The sequence below is a fragment of the Eretmochelys imbricata genome, chromosome 12 (assembly GCF_965152235.1).
Source record: "Eretmochelys imbricata isolate rEreImb1 chromosome 12, rEreImb1.hap1, whole genome shotgun sequence".
Taxonomy (NCBI): domain Eukaryota; kingdom Metazoa; phylum Chordata; order Testudines; family Cheloniidae; genus Eretmochelys; species Eretmochelys imbricata.
In genome coordinates, this window is record NC_135583.1 from 13,507,311 (window position 1) to 13,533,770 (window position 26,460).

General features: G+C 38.5%; 1 protein-coding gene across 6 annotated transcripts in view; it reads right to left on the reverse strand.

Moving 5' to 3' along the window:
• Window positions 1-1,429: 1,429 nt before the first annotated feature.
• Window positions 1,430-26,460, reverse strand: part of FTO (FTO alpha-ketoglutarate dependent dioxygenase) — a 330,710-nt gene continuing 305,679 nt past the window's right edge. For 4 of the 6 annotated variants that reach the window (XM_077830856.1, XM_077830857.1, XM_077830849.1 and 1 more), the window contains one exon: window positions 1,430-1,949. In XM_077830856.1, coding sequence (XP_077686982.1) covers window positions 1,808-1,949 — 142 coding nt within the window. In that variant the 3' untranslated portion in view covers window positions 1,430-1,807. Of the gene's footprint in view, window positions 1,950-16,812; window positions 16,887-26,460 lie in introns of all 6 variants that reach the window. The other 2 variants (XM_077830854.1, XM_077830855.1) reach the window with 2 other exon arrangements.

Here is a 26,460-nt window from a genome sequence, read left to right on the forward strand (position 1 = left end):
TATAAGTGAAATTGGAAGCAGAAACAGCATTTAATCCTATCTGAGCTACCATTAGGTGTCTCAGTCTTGATATCTTGCTAGTGAACCTTAGGCCTTGTCTATACTGGGAATGTCCCCCAATTACAGGCACCAGTGTAGCTGCACCAGTGCAGACTCCTAGATTTTCATGGATTTATACCTCCACCATTGCAAACTGTGGCACAAAGCACTAGAGGCTTGGACTGGTGCAGCTAGTACTTTGGCTTCAATCCCCAGCATAAGCAAGGCCTTAGACTTACGTATTTTTAAAAATTCTATTAAAAGCTACCACCAGTCTTCTAAAAAAGAAAAGACATTAGTGGCCTCTGAATACCACAGTAAATTATTGTTTGCCGGTATTTTTTAATAGTTATGCTTTCACTTGAGCAGCTGTCTACAACATTGAAGTTTCTTCTCTAATTATGGCAGTCAAATTCATTTCACCACTGCAATTCCCATGGTTTCTACCAGTGCTTAATTAAACAAAAATTAATCAAAGTAGCAAAAGCAAAAACAAACAACTCACCTCCCCCACCCCCAAAATAAAACTTGTGTTAATGTATTTTGTTAACTCCTTTCCAAAGGAATATCTGTCTGCATGAGAAACCACCTTTTCTGAAACAGAATCCCCACAACTTCAACTAGTTCATCTTTAAGTGATTTCCAGAGTAAACAGCATTTAGTGTGGCACTAATCCAAATGTAGGCAGGTTGCCCAATGGTACAGCCAAGCCTTAACTAGAGCAGAAAAAAAGCTGTGCTCATGAAATAGCATTCTTTTCAAGTCCTAAGAAAACTGACACAGGGGATATCAGTTAAATGGTGTGTCCCGGGATCAAGATCCTAAGCCAATCAAATCTAATTTAAGTACAATAGCTACTTCTTTAAAGGTGTCTTACCTTTTTTTTTAAGGGTGGCTGATGGCCAGAGCAACAGCCCCAGAAATGTAGTGATACCATATACCATATACTCAGGCCAGGTCTACACTGCAAACTTTTGCCAGCATAGCTGTACTGGCCAGGAATGTGAAGAGGTGTGATCCCTGACTGACATACCTGTGCTGGCAAAAGTTCCTAATGTAGATGCAGTTATACTGCAAAACTGCACTTCTGTTAGTATAATTATTTTGACTTGGAATAAGCTATACTGGCAAGGACACAACTGCTATGAGCTGTGTCTAAGTAGGAGTGCTTTCCCAGTACAGTATACTGGTATAGCTATCCTGGCAAAGCGCACCTTTGGCCTCAATATGATTTTAAATAGAATAATCCCCATTTTAGTAGCAATGTCAAGCAATGAATGTTACACTTTTTAATCGTGGTACTGATGTACTGGATGTCTATATAATTTTGTTTTAGTTTGGTTATATGACTTCAGGAAGTAAACCAGTTTAATTTAGAATACAACTTAAATTAAAGAAAATTAGCACTCTTTTATTCAGGATAGTCCTGTATGGTCCAGCATGGAATTGCTGGCTTTTCTGGATTATTATTTCAAAACAGATCACAAACAACCTTACTTTTAAGATCTCATACTGTATTTTTATGCTTAGTCCTCTTTTTTTTGTGGCAATCACTAAAACAGTAGCCAAGAACCATAATCCAGTTACAAAGGGCATAAAAAGCGTAAAAAAGCATATATCTGCATTCAGAGAAAACATAAAATAACTCATTTGATTTAAGGATAAGAGAATTTAAGAGATTTATTCCATTTTGACTACATTTCTTTCAAAAGGATGAAAAGTGGAGCACTAGTAATTTTAAACTAGAGCACATCTTCTAGTGCTCCATCTACTCAAGCAGAGTTTGCAGGTTAGCAATTACTTCTTCAAGATCATATGGCAGAGGCATACTGGGATCATCATCCTTCCAGAGGGGATGGCACTTTGGCTTTTGCTCTTCTGGCAAACTCATTGCAAGTTGGCACTGGCATCTGAAAAGAAAAGATGAACAAAGAATTACTTTTAAGAGAAGGAATGTCAAGAAACCAAACTCTAAGGAAGGTATATTTGTCCATTAAGATAAACAAACAAAGAGTGAGAGAGATAACAAATCTGTGGACAAAATGGGTTGTTCACTTATAGAGAAGCAGCCATGTTTTCTGTTGTAAGCATTGTGTTATCTAGAGGGATTTCTTAGAAAGCCAATCAGAAAGAAAATTCAGTTTGCATACCTTTTTATGGTGAATTATTTTTTCATTATCTCAGCTGTTATTTAAAGTACATGATTAAACTATTATCAGATTTAAATGGTTGTGGGTTTTCAGTGTATTACTAAACTATTGAGAAAGATTAAACTGAATTTATTGCATTAAGGTCGGGGGATAGATTAAATAATATTACAGAAGCAGGACTGGCTTTGTAGATTCTAGAGATTTACAAGTGTATAAGCTTCCTTTGCTCTGAAAAAGGCAATGTAAAAAGGAAAAAAGTGTATAAAGATATATGCAAATGGCAGCTAATAACAATTTCCACTGATGAATAGGTAGGCAAAACTTCAATAAAATTAAATTAAGATGTTAGTGTATGTTAGTCCCCAGAGAAAACTTTTAAATTACAGTGTTTTTTATTAAATGGATTATTCATCAATACTAGTGAAGTCTAATTATAATATGCAACTAAATTGCAGCCCAGCACAGGAAAGTTTTATGAGTAGCAACAGTCACATCTCTTAAGATTAGTTTGTAACACAGGCTGCCACTTATTTGCACTGCATTAGAAAATTTGTAACAATTCAGTGACTTTTTTTATTTACCATTTGCTGATTAATTAGCTAATGTCTGTAAAGCACTATGATGATGAAAAGTGCCAAATACTATTACAATTACTTCATATGTACAGTAGATGAATTCATTTCATTACAAGAAAAATCAGATCACATAGATAGAAATTAACTGTTTTATCCCCAGTAAGAAATAGGCAAAACTATATTTTGTATGCAAAATATAAATAGAAGTCTTTCATTATTTAAAAAATATAAAATGAAATTTATTTTTCAAGTGGCTTTATGCTACTCAGGTGTCTTTCAGCTCTGTAAAATGAACAAGATCAACACAAATAACTTCCTGGCCCCCTCTCGAGGCCTTCTGGAAGAGAATGCTCCCAAATGAAAGATGTCTTCTTCTCTTGGGAATTATTAATGGCAGTGTAATACCCATGAGAAAACATACTTCAACTTTACACCCACGTTGGTGTGTGGTTAATTGTGGCACCAGCATCCTGTGCACTCAATCCATCGTACATTATACTACAAGGACAGTATTAACACATAACATTCCAATATATCTTCAGCTCTCCACATCAGCCCCTGATAATAGCATCTGTTAACATGCACTAAGTACTATTATGTAGCACATCACTTCATAAATAATAAGATTAGCCGACCTCAGGGCCCCGAGAAGAGTAATGTGTTTAAATGTTCTCATTATTTATTTAAAACAAGAATTAAAGGAACAGAAGCTCCTTGTGACAATCCTCTTAGCATAAATATTAAACTGTTTGCATTGATAAGCTGCACTGTACAGAATAACAGAGGATTTGTTTTGCAGGCTGCTTTATAACAGTTGTTAGAGAAAATGCAGTTTAGTGTATGAGTTCTGAGAGGTACTTAACTGATTGTGCCATCATGTTTTGAAAACATTTTCCAAATTATATAAAGGAACAGGAGAAAATTAATATGCAAGAGAAGCTGAAACTAATTACAGCATAACTCTGTAAGGCTTTTAAAATCTTGCTTTATTTTTGGTCTCGGCACAAAATAGCATGCTCAATTTGCTGGGTAGTATAAGATATTCCAGTGTTAGCATTTCAATCTAAAAGTGGATAAATTAAACCGTGTAGAGATTATTACAGTTGACACATCAAGAGGCGCTGTTAGTAAAGATTGCCAGGCATATTATGTGCTTTAGCAAAAGTCAATTTATTATAAACAATCACTTTAAATTCTTTGGGAGGGAACATGCATCACCTTTCAATGCCAGTTGTAGTGTATATTCCTAACCTTCAGCGCCTCCCTATGTAATTTATTTCCTACCAACTTTTTCCTCACATTTGAATTTTGGGCATCAGTGTCACTTTAAATATACCAATAGTTCCAACGTTCCTGTTAATTGGGCAGCCCAGGAGTGGCAGCACAAGCTGCTTCATTGCTCCCCTAGCAGAGACAGTCTGAGAGATCACCACACCACGTGACATGGTTTGCTGAACACGTCTCATTACATGAGTCACGAACTTGGGAGCCTTGAGCCACATTGTATTCTACATGAGGGACTGATGTCAGTGACCATCCACAAGAGTCTTCCTGATTCACAAGTCTGAGGCCAGAAGTGTGCCTGAGAAGGGGAGAGAAATGGCCAGTGCCAGCATCCCATCATTTCCATGCCCTCCACACCATATCTACCCAGTCTGGAGCTCCTCTGCAAGTCAGAGATGACTGCACTCTGATCACTTCTTCAGTTTGTTCTGTCCACCTATTTTAATGTCACTTTTCTAGTGAGAGAAGTTGTGAATGGTAAACATATACATTATGTATATCACCTATTTTCAGCCGCGGTTTTCGGCCTTGGTACAGGCCCCACTGACTTATATAGGAATTACACAAGTAAAATGGTGGCACGATTAAGTCCTTTGAAATCACTGCTAAAGTCGATGCTGTCACCGTACCATGAACAACTTGGGTGACGCTGTTATCACATGAAGTAGCATCCACAAAACTGAATTAGGCCATCTAATTATGTACCCCCTTTTTTGATGTGAAAAGGAGTCAGTATCCTTTTGGTAGTAATATTTTTGGTCCTAACTTTAATAAATTTCCCCACAATTGTAAAGGATATTGTCCCGGGTTTGGTCTTTGATACTGTAACAGAGTGACAGACCTGAGCAACCTGCATAGGGGCACAGGTATCTTCAGCTGAGGCACTGTATCCACAGGCATTGAACCTCACATACAAACATATAGTGGAATTACTGTGAAGCCACATTAACTCCTCCCAGGATAGAAACATGTCTCCTCCCAGAGGCAGAAGGAGTTAGGATCTACAACAGAGGAGGTGCTGTTTCGGAAACCCTAGGAACACCCAAACTTGGTGGGGAGTAAAAAGCTTAGGATGAGGATTATATTTTGGTGGTTGAAATTTGAGTAACCAAAAAAGGTCAACCCCCCACAAGAGAATAAGTTGGAACAATATGTATTGCATGTAGCAGGCTCGGAACGTCATGGGTTCTTAGATAGGATGAGTGAGATGCTGAACTAGGCGATCCCCACTGAATGACCTCACCACACGTTAAGCGACCGGGGGCTGTTGTCTGGCTTGTTCAAAAAGGGTGTGGGCCCCTTTAAGGGCTCGAGAGCCAAGGAGGTGCTTTTGACTGCAGCGGCCGACCAGGTCAGCCTGGGGACGCCGATCCTGCCCCTCCCCCACAGGTGACTGGAGGTAGGTGGGGGGACAACTATGTTAATTTATAGGTACATGCCGGTGCAGGAAAAGCCCTCTTTTACCTAGACCAGGCAGAGCTACTGAATTTTGGATTCTTTTGTATCCTGCTCACAGGAGGCTGACTGACCAACAGCTGCAGTATATTTCCAGCACATCAGCTTAGTGCCAAAGTGGCCCTCCAGTCCTTGGTAACATAAACCCACCAAACAGGAAGAGGGACATTTTAAAATATAAATGACTAGTACCTATAAACGCGTGGATGGTGTCCACCTTTCCAAAGCCTCACCTTCCGAGCCCCTCACCAATACAACCAAAACCATCCCAGTTTCAATTACAATCTCCATTTGGAAGTAGCAGTTGATTACAATTCACTGTGCACTGATCTACATTCTCATTACCTCTTTCCCACCATATTCAGCTGGTTTTGATCCTGGCTATGGGTATACAATAGGAAATCTCTTTTGCTTATTAATATTACCAACTAATTTTCCTTTCATAACAATTCAATTAAACAATAATATACAATTTTTATAAGAGTTGTTTGTTTCACCGAGATGGTGGCTAATCTCACTATGGGCAAATATAAATTCACTAAATCAGATATTTCCCTGGTTATCATCTCTAGGGTTGTACTTACATTTTGATGATCAGGGTGTCAGCTACATTAGAGGACACTGATCATGATGCTAAAATTAACCACTTTAGCTAAAGTGTGTGTTAATTATGGGTATGCAAGCAGTCAATAAAAGGTTAATGCAAAAGTCAAAGGATAAATTTATTTCAGTATTGCATCATTCCACAGACTAAATGACTAACATTATACTTTGTGTTTTTAATCAATAGATTTTACAGTAATGTTCTAGCCATTGATTTTAAAAACAGTATTCTTTCTTTCCCCTAAGTTTTGCAACTAATAAGGAATAAGTATCAATATTCTTACATATTCTTATTTCAGACAAATACTTTTCTGTTCAAGTATGAGGACTAGGACCACATGCTACACAGGCAGAAAAATGTGGGTGGTGTGGAAGTATCTGATTAATGCAACTGTGGAGTGTTGTCTAGTAATCAGAGTAAGGAATTGTGAGATATGACTCCTGGCTTCTAGTAACATGTTTATCTACCCTACAGAAGATAGGCACTTAGAGTGGTTCACCCTGCACAGGGTAACTAGAATGGGGAGAGGGCACAAGGAGTCCATTCCCTGCCTCCCAGCCCACAGGAGGTAGCCCTAATTTGGTTGGCTTTGCTCAGGAGTGAAAACAGTGGTGGGGACCAGATAGGGGTTGGTGAGGCAAAATGGGGGGCATGCTGAAGGCCTTCACCCCACCACGTACCTATAAGTGCCAAAAGGGGATAATTGAGGGGGACACGTACTACATCTTTTTATAGGTGCTGACTCCAGGATCCCTGGAGGCATTATGCTTTATAAAGGAGCTAATACCTCCCATCCATCATTGCTGGAGCAGTAGGTATTCACTTAAACACTCCAGAGAAATGCAGAGCTACACCTGGATCCTTAATGTTGAAAAATGCTTTAAGATGCACAGATTGAAAGCCCTATTATTAGTTGTTATCTCTATTGCTCTCTCTAGAAACACTAAAGCCACTCCTTCATCACACATAGAAATGGAAAATATTGGGCACCACAGTGTGCTCTGTCAGTGATGCACTGGGCTAAAGATATTATCTAATATGTGCTCATAAAACAGCGGCACAGGTAAAAGGTCAATAAGACAGTTTCCAAACAAAAGGACACCAAACTGCAAGGGTCTGTTTTTGAATTGAATAGGAGCTCCAGGTGCTCAGCATCTTTGAACATCAGACTCTAAGGGCGGGAGTCACCTGCTTAAGTGCTATACTAGTTGAATAAAGCCAGCTGATGTCGTCTCTATAGGGCTGATTTTTCAGCTCATGGTATTCACTTGTGCACATGCCAAACTGCATAGACATGTACGTTTGGCCATAGTCTGCAGGTATCCACAGCTGCAGATGCACTTTCACATGAGCAGGTTTTAGAATTTTTGAAGTAATTGAATTTGAACACTCAAAGTCCAAGTATTCTATTGAGTTTTCAGGATGCAAATTTTAACACTGTTAACGCAAAGGTGTTAGAATTTGTAAAGCAGAAGTGAATGTACATCCTTAGGAAATTTTTCACATGCACAAGTGGAGGCTGGGTAGATGCCCAGATAAAAATATGGGCAAACTAGCATTCATATGCAGTATTTGTATGTCAGTAGAATCATTAGAGATTTGCAAAGAAATGGGTTGTTATGCTGAATAATCCCCCAATAAGACATGCACATGCGTCAACCTTGATTAAAACGATTTAACATTTGTAACATGTACACTGTTCTGAATAATAATGTTCTCTTTAGACAGCATGAAGATTCACAGAGATCTTACCAAGTTGGGTCCTGCCCATGCAAAGAGGTCTGCATGGTTTAACCATTGCTCCAGCACAGAGTCCAACTGAGTTCAACAGGGCTCTGCACAAGCATAGGCATCTATATACACAGTTCCCCTTGCAGGATTGTGGCCTAGGTCCTGAGCCTTCAAATCTTTCCTCTCCTGAGTAATTATGACAGATGAATAGTTCCACTGACTTTTAAGATTATTCCAGTTCATTCTGAACCTGCTGTCTTAGCATTTTATCAGAGAATGCATTTCTCTCTTGAATTATATATATATTTATGTGCTCAAACCTATAGCAAAATATGAGACTATTTACATGAGTACAGATTACTCAGGTGAGTAAATCTCAATAATCACACACACACAAAATGCCTCTCTTGCCAGTATAATGCAGCTACTTTTGGGGTGATAAGCATCAGGGTTGAAATCCTGGACCCATTGAAGTCAATGGCAAAACTTCCATGAACTTCAACGGGCCCATGATTTCACCCTAAATGTTTACCAGCAAACAGCAACCCTGACAATGGCCCCAGGTAACAATAAAAAATATCATATCCAGCGGAAACTGCAGAGAGACTATTATAAACTAGATGCAATTACCCAAGCTGAAATTTGGCCAGGACACTGAAATTTACATGCCTTTAAAAAAAAATCCAGACTTTCTTAATGTCTGATAGCAATCAGTTCTTTGGCCTTGCATCTCATCTGAGTAAATCAGCTGATGTAACTTGCAATCACAACATACAATCTTTTATCATTTTTATTTAAAAATGTCTAGAAAGAAAACTAAATCTGATTTGCTAAACAGACTGATTTGCTTGGTAAAGAACATGAAAAGCATTGCTTTTACGTAAAGACTTAGTTTGATGGTGGACAATGTCCTTCATCTTTGGTCATGGATCGGGGAGTGGGATAAATTCCTTAGAAAGTATCAAAACTGTAACATCTGCCATTAAAATAAATGATCTTGTACTATATTTTCATGGTAAATCGAAAGGTGTGAGGATAAAAGTGCCTGACATGATACAGTGGGGTTAGGGGAAGCTTTGTAAAGAGAAAGCATTTATCCACTTAACCAGGTGGGTGTCCATTATGACATTAACAATTTAACAAATTATGATAGGCCTAATTTTATCCTTCCCTTCGCTCCAGGCACTTGTCTGGTCACAGTAGTTGTTAACATGTGAAAATTTACTGCCACCAATTAAGGTTTAAGGCCATCAGGTAGAATGCTGAGAACAATTTTATACCCAGGTCTATTTGTTAGCATGTCAGTTACATAACAATGGTGATGAATGGGCTACCCTGACAGCTGAACAGTTAGGAGTTGCTGACCTCTGATCTCAGTCACATGATAGGGTCACCTGAAACTTGCATTGCTCCTACCTGACCGCATATAACAATATGGGGTCAAATGGCTCGGAGATTATATGTATCATGTCTGAGGCAGCCCAATTATAAGCTTTAGGGAACACAGTGTTGAATTCCATAGCTCTGCGGCATAGAGCTGTAGAACACTGCAGAAATCTGTGAGACAAAAGGTATACCATTTCAGAGGTCTAAAGTAACTTTCCTTGCTGTTCAGTAGAATGGACTTATTGTCCTCTGAGAACAACAATGAAAATAAACACTTTTGAAGAAACTGTGACTCTACCATCGGAAGAAGAATGTGCTATAGCCATTGCATTAACTATGCATTTTCTCTCAGAGAGTTTCAATCTGGGACACCTGTATCAGAGTGCAATTACTACTATGCCCGGTCAGAAAGACCTTTTCGTTGGAGACTGGCCTTAGCAGCAAAGCTTACACTTGGAACTGGAGCTGAACTTCCCCAAGGTTCAGGGTTAAGGTTCAGTTCTAGGTGTCTGGTTCAGCATGTTTTAGAGAAAGGAGCAGGCACAATGTCTAGATATAAATCAGAACTTCAGCAAAGTTCAGGGTGCTTGGAACTGGGGTGTGAGTTCATCTCCCTTGATGCTGCTTGTGCTTTCAAGGAGGACAGAATTACTTTCTGATCACTATAGTTATCTCTGTAAAATACTGGCAGGCCAACCCTATACACATTGGTTACAAGATTCTGAATAAGAGATTCACACTGAGTGCCCTATCAAACTGCTGCTTGCTGAAAAACAGAGAGATAATGGAAATGTATTGAGTTAGAAGGTGTTTAGAGAAATGTAATCAGGAAAAGAAACATAATAGTTTACTTCATATGGCTGGATGCTATTTTTCCTTCAGAAATAACAATAGGATGTCCTGGGATGATACAATCAAATTCCATTTTTTTTTCAGAACTGGAATTGAGGTTCATTCTGAATCCACATTACCAATTTTCTTAGCATTTTACTAATGCAGAAATTGCACTCACACCATGCTCTCTAGAGAAGAGAAAGGTGAACAATCTGTTGTGGAGACATTTTCTTTTTAATTTTTCCAGGTTGGTTCTTACCTGACAGTGCAAACTAAAACTTTCAAAACAAACAAAAAAAACCCCAAACAAAATGCAAAATTTAGTCTGATTGACTTTAAGGGCCAAATTTTCAAAAGCACTCAGCTCCCAGTTAGGTCCTAAACTGAAGTGGCCAGACGGAAACTGAAGGGTTCTGAGCTCTTCTGAAAATCTGGTGCTACTGTGTTCCATAGTGGTCTAGCCCACTTACATTCAGCCTCTGTGGATGCTCTTTTATATGCTGTAGCTAGAGTGTGCCCAACAGTCAGGAGTAGCTCAGAGCAGGAGCAACTGCTCTTCATTTATAGAGGGAAGAGACAACTGAGGAAATGAATTTGCTCCCAGGTGAGGAATTGGGAGAAGGAATGCCAGATTCAGGGTTGGACTGAGGGAGTACCAGTTTAGAGTTTATAATCCAAGAAAAAATGAAAGGGCTATATATGATCCTTCCACAGATAACCGCAAGGGTGGTAAAAAATCCACCCCAAACTCTGACTCCAAAAATCTGTAACCAAATGTGCCAGTGGTGAATTTGACTCTTAATATGTTACAGAAGCTTGTTGTCCTGCTCAGAAAAAAGCCTGAGGTTCCTGCAGGCATTCTTTCTATTGGTAATGAGGGATCCGATGCAGCATCCTAGGGAATCACTCGTGACACAAGCATGATGACCTGAAATCAACCAGTATTACCACTGTATGTGGTTTTGCAAAGTAAATCTGTATCAGAATCTAGCTTTTAACATTGTCCTGCAGAGAATATTTTGCTGTTCTACATAGATGCAGGGGTGAGACAAATGAATTTGACAATAAAGAGGTTTAAGTGACAGCTGCATGAGCTTTAAAATGCCAGTGTTTCTATTATTACCCAAATTGCAAGCTTAATATTTCCCCCCCACCCTCCATCTGCTCACCTGAGAACTGGATGGTAAACTTGAGTACAACTACTGGGTTTTACAGAATGTCACACTGATGGAAATAGCAAGGCGCACACGAGTCAATACAGTGTACAAAAGCAGTACCTGTCTTTCCTCTTCACATAATGAATGTCCAAGGCCCTAAAACAATATCCACTTGGTGGAACTAAGTAGAATCAATATTTTCATGTATATATATCAATGTATGTTAAAGGGAATTCATATATGTATACACACAGGCACTCACATAGGACGGAGATTAATCAAATAAAAGAAATTCAGAGGCTATGGGATACAGGAGCAATAATAGTAATTTTTAATACTGTTAAGATTAGAATTTTTAGATTAGTTTTTATGTAACCTTTTGGAGAAAGCTTATATGGGCTTTAATGTCCGTAAATCTGCTATTGTCATCACCACTCATATTTAATAACCTTACTGTGGAGCAAGTACTGTACTAATCAAGGGCCAGGTAACGTAACACATCTTTCAAGGTTTCTTACATTTTTATATAGAAAATTAAATTCAAAATTCATTTCTCCACCTCTTTGTTCTGGAATATCATGCAGAGAAACATTAGACAAATAAGAAGTTAATCTCCTCCAAATATATAACAACCAAAGAGATTAAATTATACATTCAAAATCTCATATTGATGAATTCACACAACAAAGATACAGAGTTTAACCATGGGCATCAAGAATAAGGCTCACACATTTAAAAAAAAATTATGGAAAATTGTAATTTTTTAAAAATATTACATCTGTAATTATTGCAGTGAAAACAGAACGAACATCCAAGGTTTTTCAATAGCAATGTTAAATAAACCTGTGCAAACATACTTCACTGCTTTTCTCACTTGCTAACATATTTAGCTGGCTGTAACTTCAGAAAAGAGTGAAGAGTGGACTGCAGGCTAACCTCTGAAGTGGAGGGTGTAAAATGAGACTGAAAAGCCCCTTTTCCCCATCCCAAATCCTTCTCTCAACCCCAGCCAAGTGGAAAGTCCCTTCCTAGTGTATGGGCTTTGCAGCCTTAGGTGAATGGGCTGGCGGAAGAAAGAAGACAAAGAAACAGTATGGTTGGCTCCACTACATGAATTTCCAAGCAGAAATCCATCAAAGAGTTACTACCTCTGATCAGATTAGATCACATCTGCCAAGCCCATAATCCCAAATGGGCGGGAGGGTGGAGGTTCCTGGTGTATAACACTGGAGACTTCATGGAGCCATGCTACCCATAGGAGACCAGATAGCCAATGGAGCAGTGCTGCAACACTTGGCTTCCACAGAGGCAGTCCAGCTTCCTCTCTCTGTCCTGAGATCTGAATGGATCTTACAAAGTCTGTGTGGTTAGTGGACAAGTCTCCTGCCAGTTCAGTTTGGGAACAAATTAGTCCCCCTGAGAGGACTAGGAACAAGCACTGTGAAACTCCCCATGGTCCCTGTTCCCCACATAGGAATGCCTTCATTGGGGTAGTGTGTGTGCCAAGTTTGTCCGGTTATTTAATCAACAAATATGACCACTATACTACAGGGGGTTACAAATCCCCCAGAGCAACACTTAATAAACAGCACAGCATTTGCAGAAACACGAAGTTTAATCCAATCTAACCTACTGTTTTCATATTGTATATGTGCAACAACTACCTGTTTCCCAGAGACTTCTGTTCCCCGTTTCTTAGAACAACATGTGCAAATGCACTGTACCCTGAATGCATGAGAATAATGGGTATGCATATTTATGTACACACCCCTCCATATGGACACTTACAAATAATCCCACCACTCTGAAGGGTTAAGCATTTAGAGGAAAATTTTCAACACCAACGGCGTGGATTTAGGCTTACTGTTCTCATTACAAATGATGGCTGTGCAGCAATTCTTGACTGAGAATACTGATTTGACTCCAGACAACATAAAAATATCTCAACCTCAGTATAATTTATATTCCCTCAACAGGAACCTAAAATGCTCCATTTCTCTCTCATACAGTGTACGATCTGCTGTTTTACCTCACACACAATCCGTGCTTTCCTATGATTTCTCAAAGAAACAAAGTGTGTGCTATGCACAGAGAGTATAAACACAGCTGACTTGTTTTCCCCAAAGTATTGATTTTATGCAGTTTTAAATAACTATTTTCATCCTGTTTGCATTATCAACTGAGACATTGCTCCTCCATGTTCGTTGAAATGCAGATGTAATTGCTGATTTAGGGTCTTTGGAGAGATTGTATTGTATTATCCAGAATCTACGCTTTTATTAACATAAAGTTTCTAGCTCTTCTGGTTGAGAAGATAGCCTGGATAATGTAAACTGATGCATGGTTATCCTGTTGAGTCCACAGACAGACTGACGCAATAGCACCCAGGGAGCTGTGAACTTCCACCATTTATTTAACTAGGGTGTTTGCTTGGGGCCAAATACTCTCCTCTGTTATGCAGTGTGGCAATAAATAAAAGAGAGGAAAGAGGAGTGGTAACATAACCAGCAGAAAAGGAAATATCAGTAGCATGCTTCCCAGGAGGCTACAGATACTCTCCTCTGTTAACAGTAGGCTGTTGGGAGATTTGGGGGCTGATCTATGCACTACATGGCATGTTCTTCTCTTCTGGCTGAAACCCACACAAGAGTTAATGATGAAAGCAGCATTTAATCTCCCCATCCATGCCTTTTAGCTCTCTTGGTAGGTGGAGAACATACAAGGCTTAAGAAGCAGAGAAAATGAACTGGTAGCATAGTTTCCGGGGAAGTATTGCAGCAGGGTGGGCTTTCCATAGGCTGCCCCAGGATTTACAAGGAGGGAGCCCGATTTTCTCAAGAATCCTTAGTGTTTGAAGACTGTGCCCTTTGTCTCTTCCAGGAAGCTGCACACATGTTGCACAGATTTTTGATGATGTGTTTTTCCACGGGAAAGGAGCATTTAGCTCTTGCAGCTTCGTTATTAGGGACTACAACCCTACACATTTGCGGGAAAGGCAAATAGACACCCATTGTTGAATGGACAATCCTGATTTGGTGTACATGGGAGTGAGATCAAGAGAAGATTTTTTAGATTGTGAAAGTTTCCCCCAAGGGAACTGATAGAAATCCCACTGTTTCACACATTTAACCTAGACTGGGCAAAACGGTAGAAAAATGTGCTCTGACTCTTCAACTGCCAAGTTTTAAGATTCTTTCAGACCCAAACACTCCACTGCTGCCCTCCCAGGTTCCTGAAACAATCCCTGACCTGCCCCACCACCTGTTAGTAGTACCTCCAAATGTCCCATTTCACTAGCATCGGTTCTTGCCTGCAACCCACCTCTCAATCCCTCCCCACCCAAAACCCAACACCCAAATCACTTCCCCACCACCACCAGCACCATTAACTCCTATCACTGTGCTGCTCCCACCAACTTTGGTCCATCTGAGTGAAACAGGATCTTTATTGACTGAAACGAAACTAGGTTAGTCAAAGAGTGAGCTCAGTGCAGCAAAGAAATGGTGGCAGGCCGACTAAAGCCCTGTCTGCAGTGTGAAAATCTAATGTATTCAGGCACAACCTATTGCCTGAAATTTGAAAAAATGGTTTAATCTTGCAGTGTAGAAGGAACTAAGTCACATTTTCCAAAATATTCCTGAAGCATGCTCGAGCCTTGGAATCCATACCTTGGGGAGCACAATTAAAACATGGTTCGGTCCTATCTACACTACAAGACTATGCTGTCTTAAACAATGAATCCTGCAGTAAGGGGAAAAATTTATAACAAAGATTGGGCCTGTGTCCCACAAGTGAAACACGATGCTAAGATCGAAAGCAGTGTTTTTAAAAAATAATCTTTTCCCATTGGTCATAGCAAGGTGAGAGGGAAGCAGGAAGGGGCAGACTCTGGGGAAAGTGGGAAACAAAAGGACAAAGAGCCACAAAAGGACCGAGGGAGAAATTTTTTTTTTTAGTCAAATACACTCCTACAATATTCAAACAGGTATTTTAATAATCCCTGAACTTCTACATGTCTATTTCTCTATCCATCCATATTTTATGGATAAAGCACTTAGAAATGTACTGTAAGGAACACTTGTGCACTGGCAGGAGGGGGATGGGCTAGACTACCTAAGAGGTCTTTTCCTCTAACATCTCTGATTGAATGTTCATGCTGGTACAAATAAAAATTGCGAAACACCAATGAAATGCTGGAAAACAGTCTACTAGGGATTCTAAATCCTGGAAATATAACTTTACCATTGCAATCACTATCAACAAGTGTTCCTGATTATCAGTGGTCATGCAGGAGATGAAAAGCAATTGTTCGTTTCTCATAAAATAATCAATGAGAGAAATGAGAAGCAGAAGAATATCTTTCAATTGCCATCTCCCAGTCACACCCACGACGATGACTTGCTGAGCAATTCCATTTGTATTGAGAGAAATGTCAAAATGTTCAGCTCTCAGACAAAGGAGGGGGTTATATGTATCTTTTCCTATAAATAGCTGCAATATATCCTAAGACATTCAAGGAGTGTGTGTGTGCATATACATATTCCTTTTTTTGCTGAAGAACTTTATTTCAATATAGCAGAAACAGCTAAGATGATTTGTCCAGGTCAGGTTCCAATGAACTAGGGTTATGAATTGTATATATAATGAATATAGGTTTGGTTTAGTGTTTTATAAATGGTGCAGCCATAACTTATAATTTCTGCTACTTACTGTGTTCACCAATTCTAACAATAGGGTTTTTCTCCCCATCAGTAACGGTGGTAGGTATCAAATTGTCTACCCCTGGGTTTTCTGTAATTATCTTTTTGCATTCCAGTATGAAATCTTCCAAAGCAATATACAGAGATATCTAATAACCACTTCTACTCCAGTGTAATAAAAGACTATCCCGATCCATATACAGAGTCAAAGGATCACATTCTGAACTCTGTTACATTGGTACAGACCAGGAGTAACTCCAGTGTAAAAGTAGTCTGGGAACAGAATCAGATCCCAAAAGATTACAGTTAAAAACATTCTTAAATATTTGATCTTAATCCCATTAAAACTCCAGTGTGGACTGGAGAATGAATAAGAGATTATCAGATAAGAACAAATTTTCTTGTCTGGATCCTGATCACATCCATCTTATTGAAAGAATAAGAATAAAACCGATAAGATGAATTACATGTATCTATCTGATCCTGCACTCCTTGCACAGACAGAACTCCTATTGAAGCCTAAAAGGAATGCAGAATCCAGCTCTAGAATGCACAAGTCAAAGTCATTAATTTTGTCCACCATCCACGACTGAGCCACCATGGACTGCAGAACTCACCTGCCAAATGTTTCCAACAGATAAAACGTGTAGCGCCTAGTATAGTAAACTTTCCATATTTATTTTCTACAGAGCAAAGGATCTTTCTAACCACAATGTCAGTACTGCTCCCACAGAATGTGACTTTAGATTTTTTGGTGTTGCCAAACCATTTTCTTTATACAATATGATATACAGTACTGACTTTGAACCTCTGAACCTCACTACTGATGCCTTTGATGCTTTGTTCTCTTTTACTTTAAGATGGAAAAGAACAAATAATTCTGAGATCTTTCCTTACTCTTGAGTCCTTCTGATGTCTATCTTCAGAGCTCTTCGAACATCCAATTTATGTCAGTCTTTCTCTTTCTTATGCTGTGGATTCGAAAAGAATGAAGGTAATATAATATCCTGAGATCTATGGAAGATTGCAATTGCCTTCGGAGTAAACTTCGGTTTTTTTCTTAAAACTACCTTGCCTGAATGGAAACTACTAAATTGCTTTTCAATAGATAATGCGCCTAGTCTTGAAATTTCTTCTGGATAAAGTTATTGCCACAGAGGAATATTTTAATGATAATAAAGGAGGTGGTGACGCTACCTTAAGAAGTAGTTCAAATGGGTATTTTATGGGCATTTTTCAATGCACAATTCAAACTAACCAGCAAGCACTTGTGAATTTTCTGTGGATTAATCATTCACCATGGCTCACTTAAGAAACCAGATTTGTCAATGCTGAAAACACAGGCATTTGTTGAGCATACTGACTTGCAATGCCATTGTGGCATTAGTCTGTCATATCCTTTTAGACCATCATGTAGGAATTTTAACATCCTACTTCCATTAGCTAAGTTAGGACCTGATTCAGCAGTCCATCAGAATTCAGCAAAGCTCTTAGCCACGTGCTTAAGTTCCACTAACTTCAACAATACGTCAGAATGTGATTAAAGTTAAGCACGTGCGTATGTACTTTGCTGAGTAGGATGGACTTAAGTAAGCTGTCATAAATATAAAGGGAAGGGTAAACCCCTTTGAAATCCCTCCTGGCCAGGGGAAAGCTCCTCTCACCTGTAAAGGGTTAAGAAGCTAAAGGTAACCTCGCTGGCACCTGACCAAAATGACCAATGAGGAGACAAGATACTTTCAAAAGCTGGGAGGAGGGAGAGAAACAAAGGGTCTGTGTCTGTCTGTATGCTAGGTCTTTGCCGGGGATAGACCAGGAATGGAGTCTTAGAACTTTTAGTAAGTAATCTAGCTAGGTATGTGTTAGATTATGATTTCTTTAAATGGCTGAGAAAAGAATTGTGCTGAATAGAATAACTATTTCTGTCTGTGTATCTTTTTTATAACTTAAGGTTTTGCCTAGAGGGGTTCTCTATGTTTTTGAATCTAATTACCCTGTAAGATATCTACCATCCTGATTTTACAGGGGGGATTTCTTTATTTCTATTTACTTCTATTTTTATTAAAAGTCTTCTTGTAAGAAAACTGAATGCTTTTTCATTGTTCTCAGATCCAAGGGTTTGGGTCTGTGGTCACCTATGCAAATTGGTGAGGCTTTTTATCCAACATTTCCCAGGAAAGGGAGGGTGCAAGTGTTGGGAGGATTGTTCATTGTTCTTAAGATCCAAGGGTCTGGGTCTGTAGTCACCTAGGCAAATTGGTGAGGCTTTTTACCAAACCTTGTCCAGGAAGTGGGGTGCAAGGTTTTGGGAAGTATTTTGGGGGGAAGGACGCGTCCAAACAGCTCTTCCCCAGTAACCAGTATTAGTTTGGTGGTGGTAGCGGCCAGTCCAAGGACAACGGGTGGAATATTTTGTACCTTGGGGAAGTTTTGACCTAAGCTGGTAAAGATAAGCTTAGGAGGTTTTTCATGCAGGTCCCCACATCTGTACCCTAGAGTTCAGAGTGGGGGAGGAACCTTGACATAAGCGCTTAAACAATTTGCTGAATTGGAGCCTTAGGGCTGATCTAATTATACCAGAGTTTGAACCCTAGCCATACATGCATACCTGGTTAGCTGAGACTTTTCTTATGATAGCAGTATTTTCAATTCTATTCGATATATAAATTCTTATACTGTGCACATCATTATAGGATCTGAACACCTGCCAGTAATGCATTAAGTGATGTGACGAACATTTATCACATGTTGCTCAAAATAATGCCTGGGTGGACTTTTCTAGAATCTACCAATGACACTTTGAGAAGCCGTGCATAGTGACTTTGCCCAGTAATCATTGTGTCAGGTATAAACTGTATGGATCTCTGTGTAACATTAGACACTTAAAAAAAAGCCTTGACTGTTAGACAGACGAAGCCAGATGAGTATAGCTAACTAAAAGGTTTAAATACCAAGACCTGTTTGATCAATAAAGTGAGTCCATCCTTCCAGAGTTTCTGTGGATTAATGGGACCAGAGGGAACAGATACAATAAAGTATTTTTGCCATCTCTTTGACAATGGGTCCTCTGATGTGACTCCCTTGCTTCTGTGCCTGCAAAAGAACAGTTGTTGGAGCCTGATGAAAACAGGATAGTCTTGGCCTTCTGAATAGTTTGTTTTGTTTATTTGAATGTTATTTGTCAAACTCCAATTTTCCTGGTTTCTTGTTTGCCACCTGAGCCACATTAGTGACCTCTTTGCATGAATTGCTGATGCATATTTTCTTTTTCCCATTCCACAAGAGTCATCATTTCTTTGTGCAGGCCAGCAGATCTAATTCTTCCCATTTCTCTTCCTAATGGACATTGCTATAATATTGTCCTGAACTATGACAGTTCATCTCAGTCTTTGTTTAAATGAAATTAATGCAGATCGAGCTGTTCTTAATTCCAGGAAATTCATACAAATTTTGCTTTCTGATAGTGGCTACATACCATTGGTATCAAAATGTGTTTTAATACAGCCAAATACAGAGTTAGACACGTAGGAGCAAGAAATGCAAGTCAGACCTACAAAATGGGGCACTGTGTCCTGGAGCACTGAAAGAATTCTGACAAAATCTTGGGGTCATAGTGGACTGGCAACTGAACGTGAGCTACCAGTGTACTATCATGGCAAAAAGAACTAATGTGATTCTTGGATGTATAAACAGAGGAGAGAGGAAGGAATTTTACCTCTGTATATGGCATTGGTGAGACCAGTACTGGAATTCTGCACACAGTTCTGTTGTCCCCATATTTAAAAGGATATTGAAAAATTGGAGCGGGTGCAGAAAAGAATTCATTCAAAAATGATTCAAGAGCTGAAGAAGATGCCCTACAATGTGAGCCATCAAGAGCTCAAAATGGTTAGCTTATCAAAAAGAAGACTAAGAGATGACTTAACTACCGTGCATAAATACTAGGGCTGTCGATTAATGGCAGGTAATTCAAGCAATTAACTAAAAAAATGTATCATGATTAAAAACATTTATAGCAATTAATTGCAGTGTAAACAATAGAATACCAATTGAAATTTATTAAATATTTTGGATGTTTTTCTACATTTTAAAATATATTGATTTCTATTACAACACAGGATACAAAGTGTACAGTGATCACTTTATATTATTATTTGTGATTAAAAATATTTGCACTGTAAAAATGATAAAAGAAACAGTATTTTTCAATTCACCTCAGACAAAAGTACTGTAGTGCAATCTCTTTATCATGAAAGAATAACTTACAAATATAGATTTTTTTTGTTACATAACTGCACTCAAAAACAAAACTGTAAAACTTTAGAGCCTACAAGTCCACTCAGTCCTACTTCTTGTTCAGCCAATCGCTAAGACAAACAAGTTTGGTTACATTTACGGGAGAGACTGCTGCCAGCTTCTGATTTACAATATCACCTGAAATTGAGAAAAGGCGTTCGCATGGCACTTTTGTAGCTGGAGTTGCAAGGTATTTACGTGCCAGATATACTAAAGATTCGTATGCCCCTTCATGCTTCGGCCACCTTTCCAGAGGACAGGCTTCCATGCTGATGATGCTCATTAAAAAAAACAATGCATTAATTAAATTTGTGACTGAACTCCTTGGGGGAGAATTGTATGTCTCCTGTTCTGTTTTATCTGCATTCTGCCATATATTTCATGTTATAGCAGTCTTGGATAATGACTCAGCACATGTTCATTTTAAGAACACTACAGCACTTGACCCAAGGTTTAAGAATCTGAAGTGCCATCCAAAATCTGAAAGGAACGAAGAGTGGAGCATGCTTTCAGAAATCTTAAAAGAGCAACACTCAGATGCAGAAACTACAGAACCCGAACCACCAAAAAAAATCAACCTTTTGTTGGTGGCATCTGACTCAGATGATGAAAATGAACATGCATAGATCCATTCTGCTTTGGATTGTTATTGAGCTGAACCCATCATCAGCATGGACGCATGTTCTCTGGAATGGTGGTTGAAGCACAAAGGACATATGAATCTTTAGTGCATCTGGCACTTTCAGATGACATTCTAAACAAGAAGCTGACAGCATTATCTCCTGTAAATGTAAACAAACTTGTTTGTCTGAGCGATTGGCTGAAGTAGGACTGAGTGGACTTGTAGGCTGTAAAGTTTTACATAGTTTTATTTTGAATGTAGTTATTTTTTGTACATAATTCTAAATTTCTACGTTCAACTTTCATGATAAAGGGATTGCACTACAGTACTAGTATTAGGTGAACTGAAAAATACTATTGCTTTTGTTTTTTTACAGTGCAAATATTTGTAATAAAAAATAAAGATAAAGTGAACATTGTACACTTTGTATTCTGTGTTGTAATTGAAATCAATATATTTGAAAATGTAGAAAACATCCAAAAATATTTAAATAAATGGTATTCTATTATTGTTTAACAACGTAATTAATCACGATTAAATGTTTTAATCTCTAGACAGCCCTAATAGACAGCCCGTGACAGCCCTCACGGGGAGAAAACACGAGGTATGAAAGGGCTCTTTATTCTAGCAGAGAAACACATAAGAAACAAAAAGAAAAGGAGTACTTGTGGCACCTTAGAGACTAACCAATTTATTTGAGCATAAGCTTTCTCTAAGGTGCCACAAGTACTCCTTTTCTTTTTGCAAATACAGACTAACACGGCTGTTACTCTGAAACCTGACATAAGAAACAGTGGCTGGAAGTTGTAGCCAGACAAATTCAAATTAGAAATTAGGCACATTTTTTTTTTAAACAGAGAAGGTGCTTAACTACTTGAAAAAACTACCAAAGGAGCTGATATTTTGTTGTCTACAAATTAAGACTGAATACCTTTCCTGAAGTTATGCTTCAATCAAACATAAGGTATCGTGCTCAGTACAAGGGTATCCGGTAAAATGTAACGGCCAGTGATAGACAGGAGGCCAGACTTGATGATCAAATGGTCCCTCCTGGCCCAAACTCCATAAAACTTTACCACAGAATTTATCTAACTGCTAAAAATGCTTTGCAATGTAGCTCTGTGCAAAATGGTGCATGGTAGCTGATATAGATATTCCAACAGAATGGAAGAGGATTTCTAGCATGAAAGCCCCAGGAAAGGCATTTTGGTATTTGAACCCTATGACAGTGTAGAGAGAAAGACCCTAAAGTGCTGACTGCAGACTGTCGAGAATATCTAATTGCAACTCTGGATCTATTAACAGAACATACAGGCAAGATTCTTCTTTCTCTTATACATCTTACACACTGGAGTAATTCAACTGACTTCACAGGTCAGGGGAATCAGGCCAGAAGAGTTTAGCTGATAATCAAGCAATAATAAAGTTAAAGAAAAAATATAAAATATATAAAAATTACCCTTGATTTTCTATGTAAGTTTACAAAGATGCTCTCCGGGGAAAGCTTAGGTATGGAATGTACCTATCTTCTCATTTACACTGTTCATGCCTCCAGCTCTCATCCAGACCACATCACACGACCCATTGTCTACAGCCAAGCTCTAAGATACAACTGCATTTGCTCCAATCCCTCAGACACAAACAAACACCTACAAGATCTCTATCAAGAGTTCTTAAAACTACAATACCCACCTGCTGAAGTGAAGAAACAGATTGACAGAGCCAGAAGATTACCCAGAAGTCACCTACTACAGGACAGGCCTGACAAAGAAAGTAACAGAATGCCACTAGCCGTCACCTTCAGCCCCCAACTAAAACCTCTCCAGTGCATCATCGAGGATCTACAACCTATCCTGAGGGACGATCCCTCACTCTCACAGATCTTGGGAGACAGGCCAGTCCTCTCTTACAGACAGCCCCCCAACCTGAAGCAAATACTCACCAGCAACCACACACCACACACCAAAAACACGAACCCATGCAACAAAGCCCATGGCCAACTCTGTCCACATATCTATTTAAGGGACACCATCATAGGACCTAATCACATCGGCTACAACATCAGGGGCTCGTTCACCTGCACATCTACCAATGTGATATATGCCATCATGTGCCAGCAATGCCCCTCTGCAATGTACATTGGCCAAACCAGACAGTATCTACACAAAAGAATAAATGCACACAAATCAGACGTCAAGAATTATAACATTCAAAACCAGTTGGAGAACACTTCAACCGCCCTGGACACTCAATTACAGACCTAAAAGTCGCAATTCTTCAACAAAAAAACTTCAAAAACAGACTTCAATGGAGAAACTGCTGCATTGGAATTAATCTGCAAACTGGCCACCATTAAATTAGACTTGAATTAAGACTGGGAGTGGATAGGTCATTACACAAACTAAAAGCTATTTCCCCATGCTAATTTTTCCCCTACTGTTACTCACACCTTCTTGTCAATTGTTTGAAATGGGCCATCCTGATTATCCCTTGTAAAGTTTTTTTTTCCTGCTGCTAATAGCCCATCTTAATTGATTACTCTCATTAGAGTTGGTATGGCAACCCCCATTTTTTCATGTTCTCTGTATAAATATGTATCTTCCTACTGTATTTTCCAGTACATGCATCTGATGAAGCGGGTTTTAGCCCACGAAAGCTTATGCCCAAATAAATTTGTTAGTCTCTAAGGTGCCACAAGTACTCCTCGTTCTTTTCACTAAAACTAAGAAGGTCATACTGAATCAAAGGCCATCATCTGCCTGTTCAAAAAGTCAATATGGAGGAGTCAGGAAAAAGGAGCTGTATTACAAGTCACCTTTTCAGCTCTCACAAACAAAACTATTAATGGAGAGAATCAGCTCCTTGCAGTGTATTAAAGGACCAAGGTCACCTGGGAAACCATTTGGCCTCACTGCTTACCCAACTTGATTAGCTGCAATAACTTCTGCCCTTGCAAAGAGACTGATGGAAAGCCAGGTTTCTCAGCAGATTGCTAAGGTGGCATTCACACTTTTTAGATGAACAGTTCTATAGGCGAAAGTGCCTGGGAATTAACTGAAATATTTAGGGTCTATTAATGCTTCTCTGCAATGCTCATTATTAGGTTATCTATAGGATAACAGACTCATAATTTGTATACTAAAACATGCCTCTTTAAAAAAAATGAATATTTCTATAAATCCAAAGTTCTATAAAGACCCACAACAATTAATGGAGAATGAAACTTTGGAACTGTGAACTTTTGATCATATTGCTCCATTTATTTATACAATCAAGGGACAGGAATATGGCATTAGTAGGTAAAGTACATTTTGGAAATAACTTGTAACCATAATGTCAGACACATTTAACCTTTCTCTTTGGAATATACACAAACTAAAAAAACAGGCTTTCAATACATACAGAGATCATGGTCCCTTAGTGTACTCTGAATTGAATCAATCAATCATGTTATCCACCTCTTGTTTGACCTTTTATAATGTACATGGAACCCACCCCCATACATGCAGATATTTTACTTTTTTAAATCAAACATGGGGAAAGATCTGTGACATTATCTTATACCTTTGTGATTTTTAAAGTATCAGTTCCATAAAATTAGACAACCATTTACTGCTCTAGCTACACATAATATTGTACTAACCTGCCATTTGGGGAGATTTCATAATAAAATAAATAAATAAATAGAGATATTATGTAGGGAAGGAAAATTCTCCCCACAAAGTAGCCACACTTTTTTTTAGCATAGAAATATTTGCTATCACGTTATATTTGTTATATCTAAATTATTCTGAATATTTGTTGAATATTGGGTTTGGTTTTTTGCATCTGTCATAGTCCCTCGACAGAGATTTTGTCAGTCCTTACAGAAGCTATGACAATAACCATTTCCTTTAAATAATTATATCTTATGTTGGTGATGTTATCAAAATACTACAGTCTTTTCAGTAGAATGGTATAAACATGTACACATTAAGTACATGTTTAATGTGCACGACATGTATAATGCAGCCAATTAAGTGCATTATACTGAACGATTTATCATTTTAAAACTGGCAGTATAAAAGAAGGCAGCATTGTGCAGTGGTCCGAGCACAGTGGCAAATTCAGGAGCTTTGGTTTCTACTCCTGGCTCCACCACTGACCTGCTGTGTGACCGTGAACAGACCCACTGAACCTTCTCATTTCCCCCATCTATAAAGCAGAAAGCACAATCCTACATTAGCGAGATGCTGAGAGGGAAAATTAATGAGGCTGAACTTTTCAAAAGTGTCTGCTAATTTTGGTTGCCTCCATTTTTTGTACACCCAACATGCTACAGGCACTCAGCACCTCTGAGAGATCTCTCATTTGGGCACCCACACCTCAAAACACCCAAAATTAGTGCAGATCTTTGAAGTTTGTAAAGCCCTTTGAAAGAAGCTATGGTAGTGTAAAGTATTACAAACCATTTATTATAAAATCATTTTATTAATTATTCTAGAAAAAATACATCATTAAGAAAATACTGAGGGAAAAATAAAAAAGGCATTTTTAATTTTTGTAGAATTATAACAATAGTTATCAATCTTATCGGAATACAAAGATCTCTGGTCATCTTGTGGGCAAATACAGCAAATAATGTAAGAAAAGAATTAGTATAATTAAAGTTAAAATTTAACCTAAGAATATTGGGTTTACTTCTCCTTTTTGAGACTAGTGTAAACCAGGAGTAAATTGATTAAATTAAGAGAAGAATTAGGTCCTATTCATTAGTTATAAATATTGCATTTTATGGTATAATCAGGGGTGGCCCGTCCATATAGGTGACCTCGGTGGTTGCCTGGGGTGCCAAGTTAATTGGGGTGCCAAATTTGAGGGAAAAATCAATTTTAAAATAAATAAAATGAAAAAAAAAAAGAAAAAGCTGAAAAAATACAAATAAAATAATGAAGATTATTTCAATTCCCGTGCACGTACAGAGGGAATATGAATTATAATTCATTTTTCTACATTTCTGTGAATTTATTAATATGTCAAATCTTTTATTTACTGCAAAAATAAATAATATTTTAGCGATTTTTTTTTCAATTTGCGACATAGCGTCAAGATGACCCACTCCGCATTTTGATCAGCAATAACTCAGCCACAATTAAACACATCCTCCAGCAGCAAGAGCTGCAATGCTAGTGACACCGAACTCGAAAATACGTCAAGGTCACATAGGTGGAAATTTATGTAGAGCGGCGATATCGCGAGTTGATACATGTCAAACGGTCATTTTAACACACAGGTCGCAGGTAGATGTTAAGAATCGAGTGAATACTGTGGAAAATTGTGTTTCTTGTTGCCAAAGAATAAAGAATAACATCTTTCAGCATTATAAATCCAAAATGTGAGTATCTTTAAGCATTATTAAACCTTAGTATTATTATCAGGCTGTATAATTATGAACTTTTCTTTGTTATAACTGGTTCCCATGTAATAAATAAGGTCCATAAAAGAAAAGAAACAGCGTTAATGCTTAATAGACTATGAAAGTGATGACATCACACTCCAAGCGGGTAACCATGAGGAAGGGGATTACTTTCCAAAGAACCGGTGTTGGGTTATAAAGTCAAAAAAGGTCGTTAAAGCAGGATAGCGTA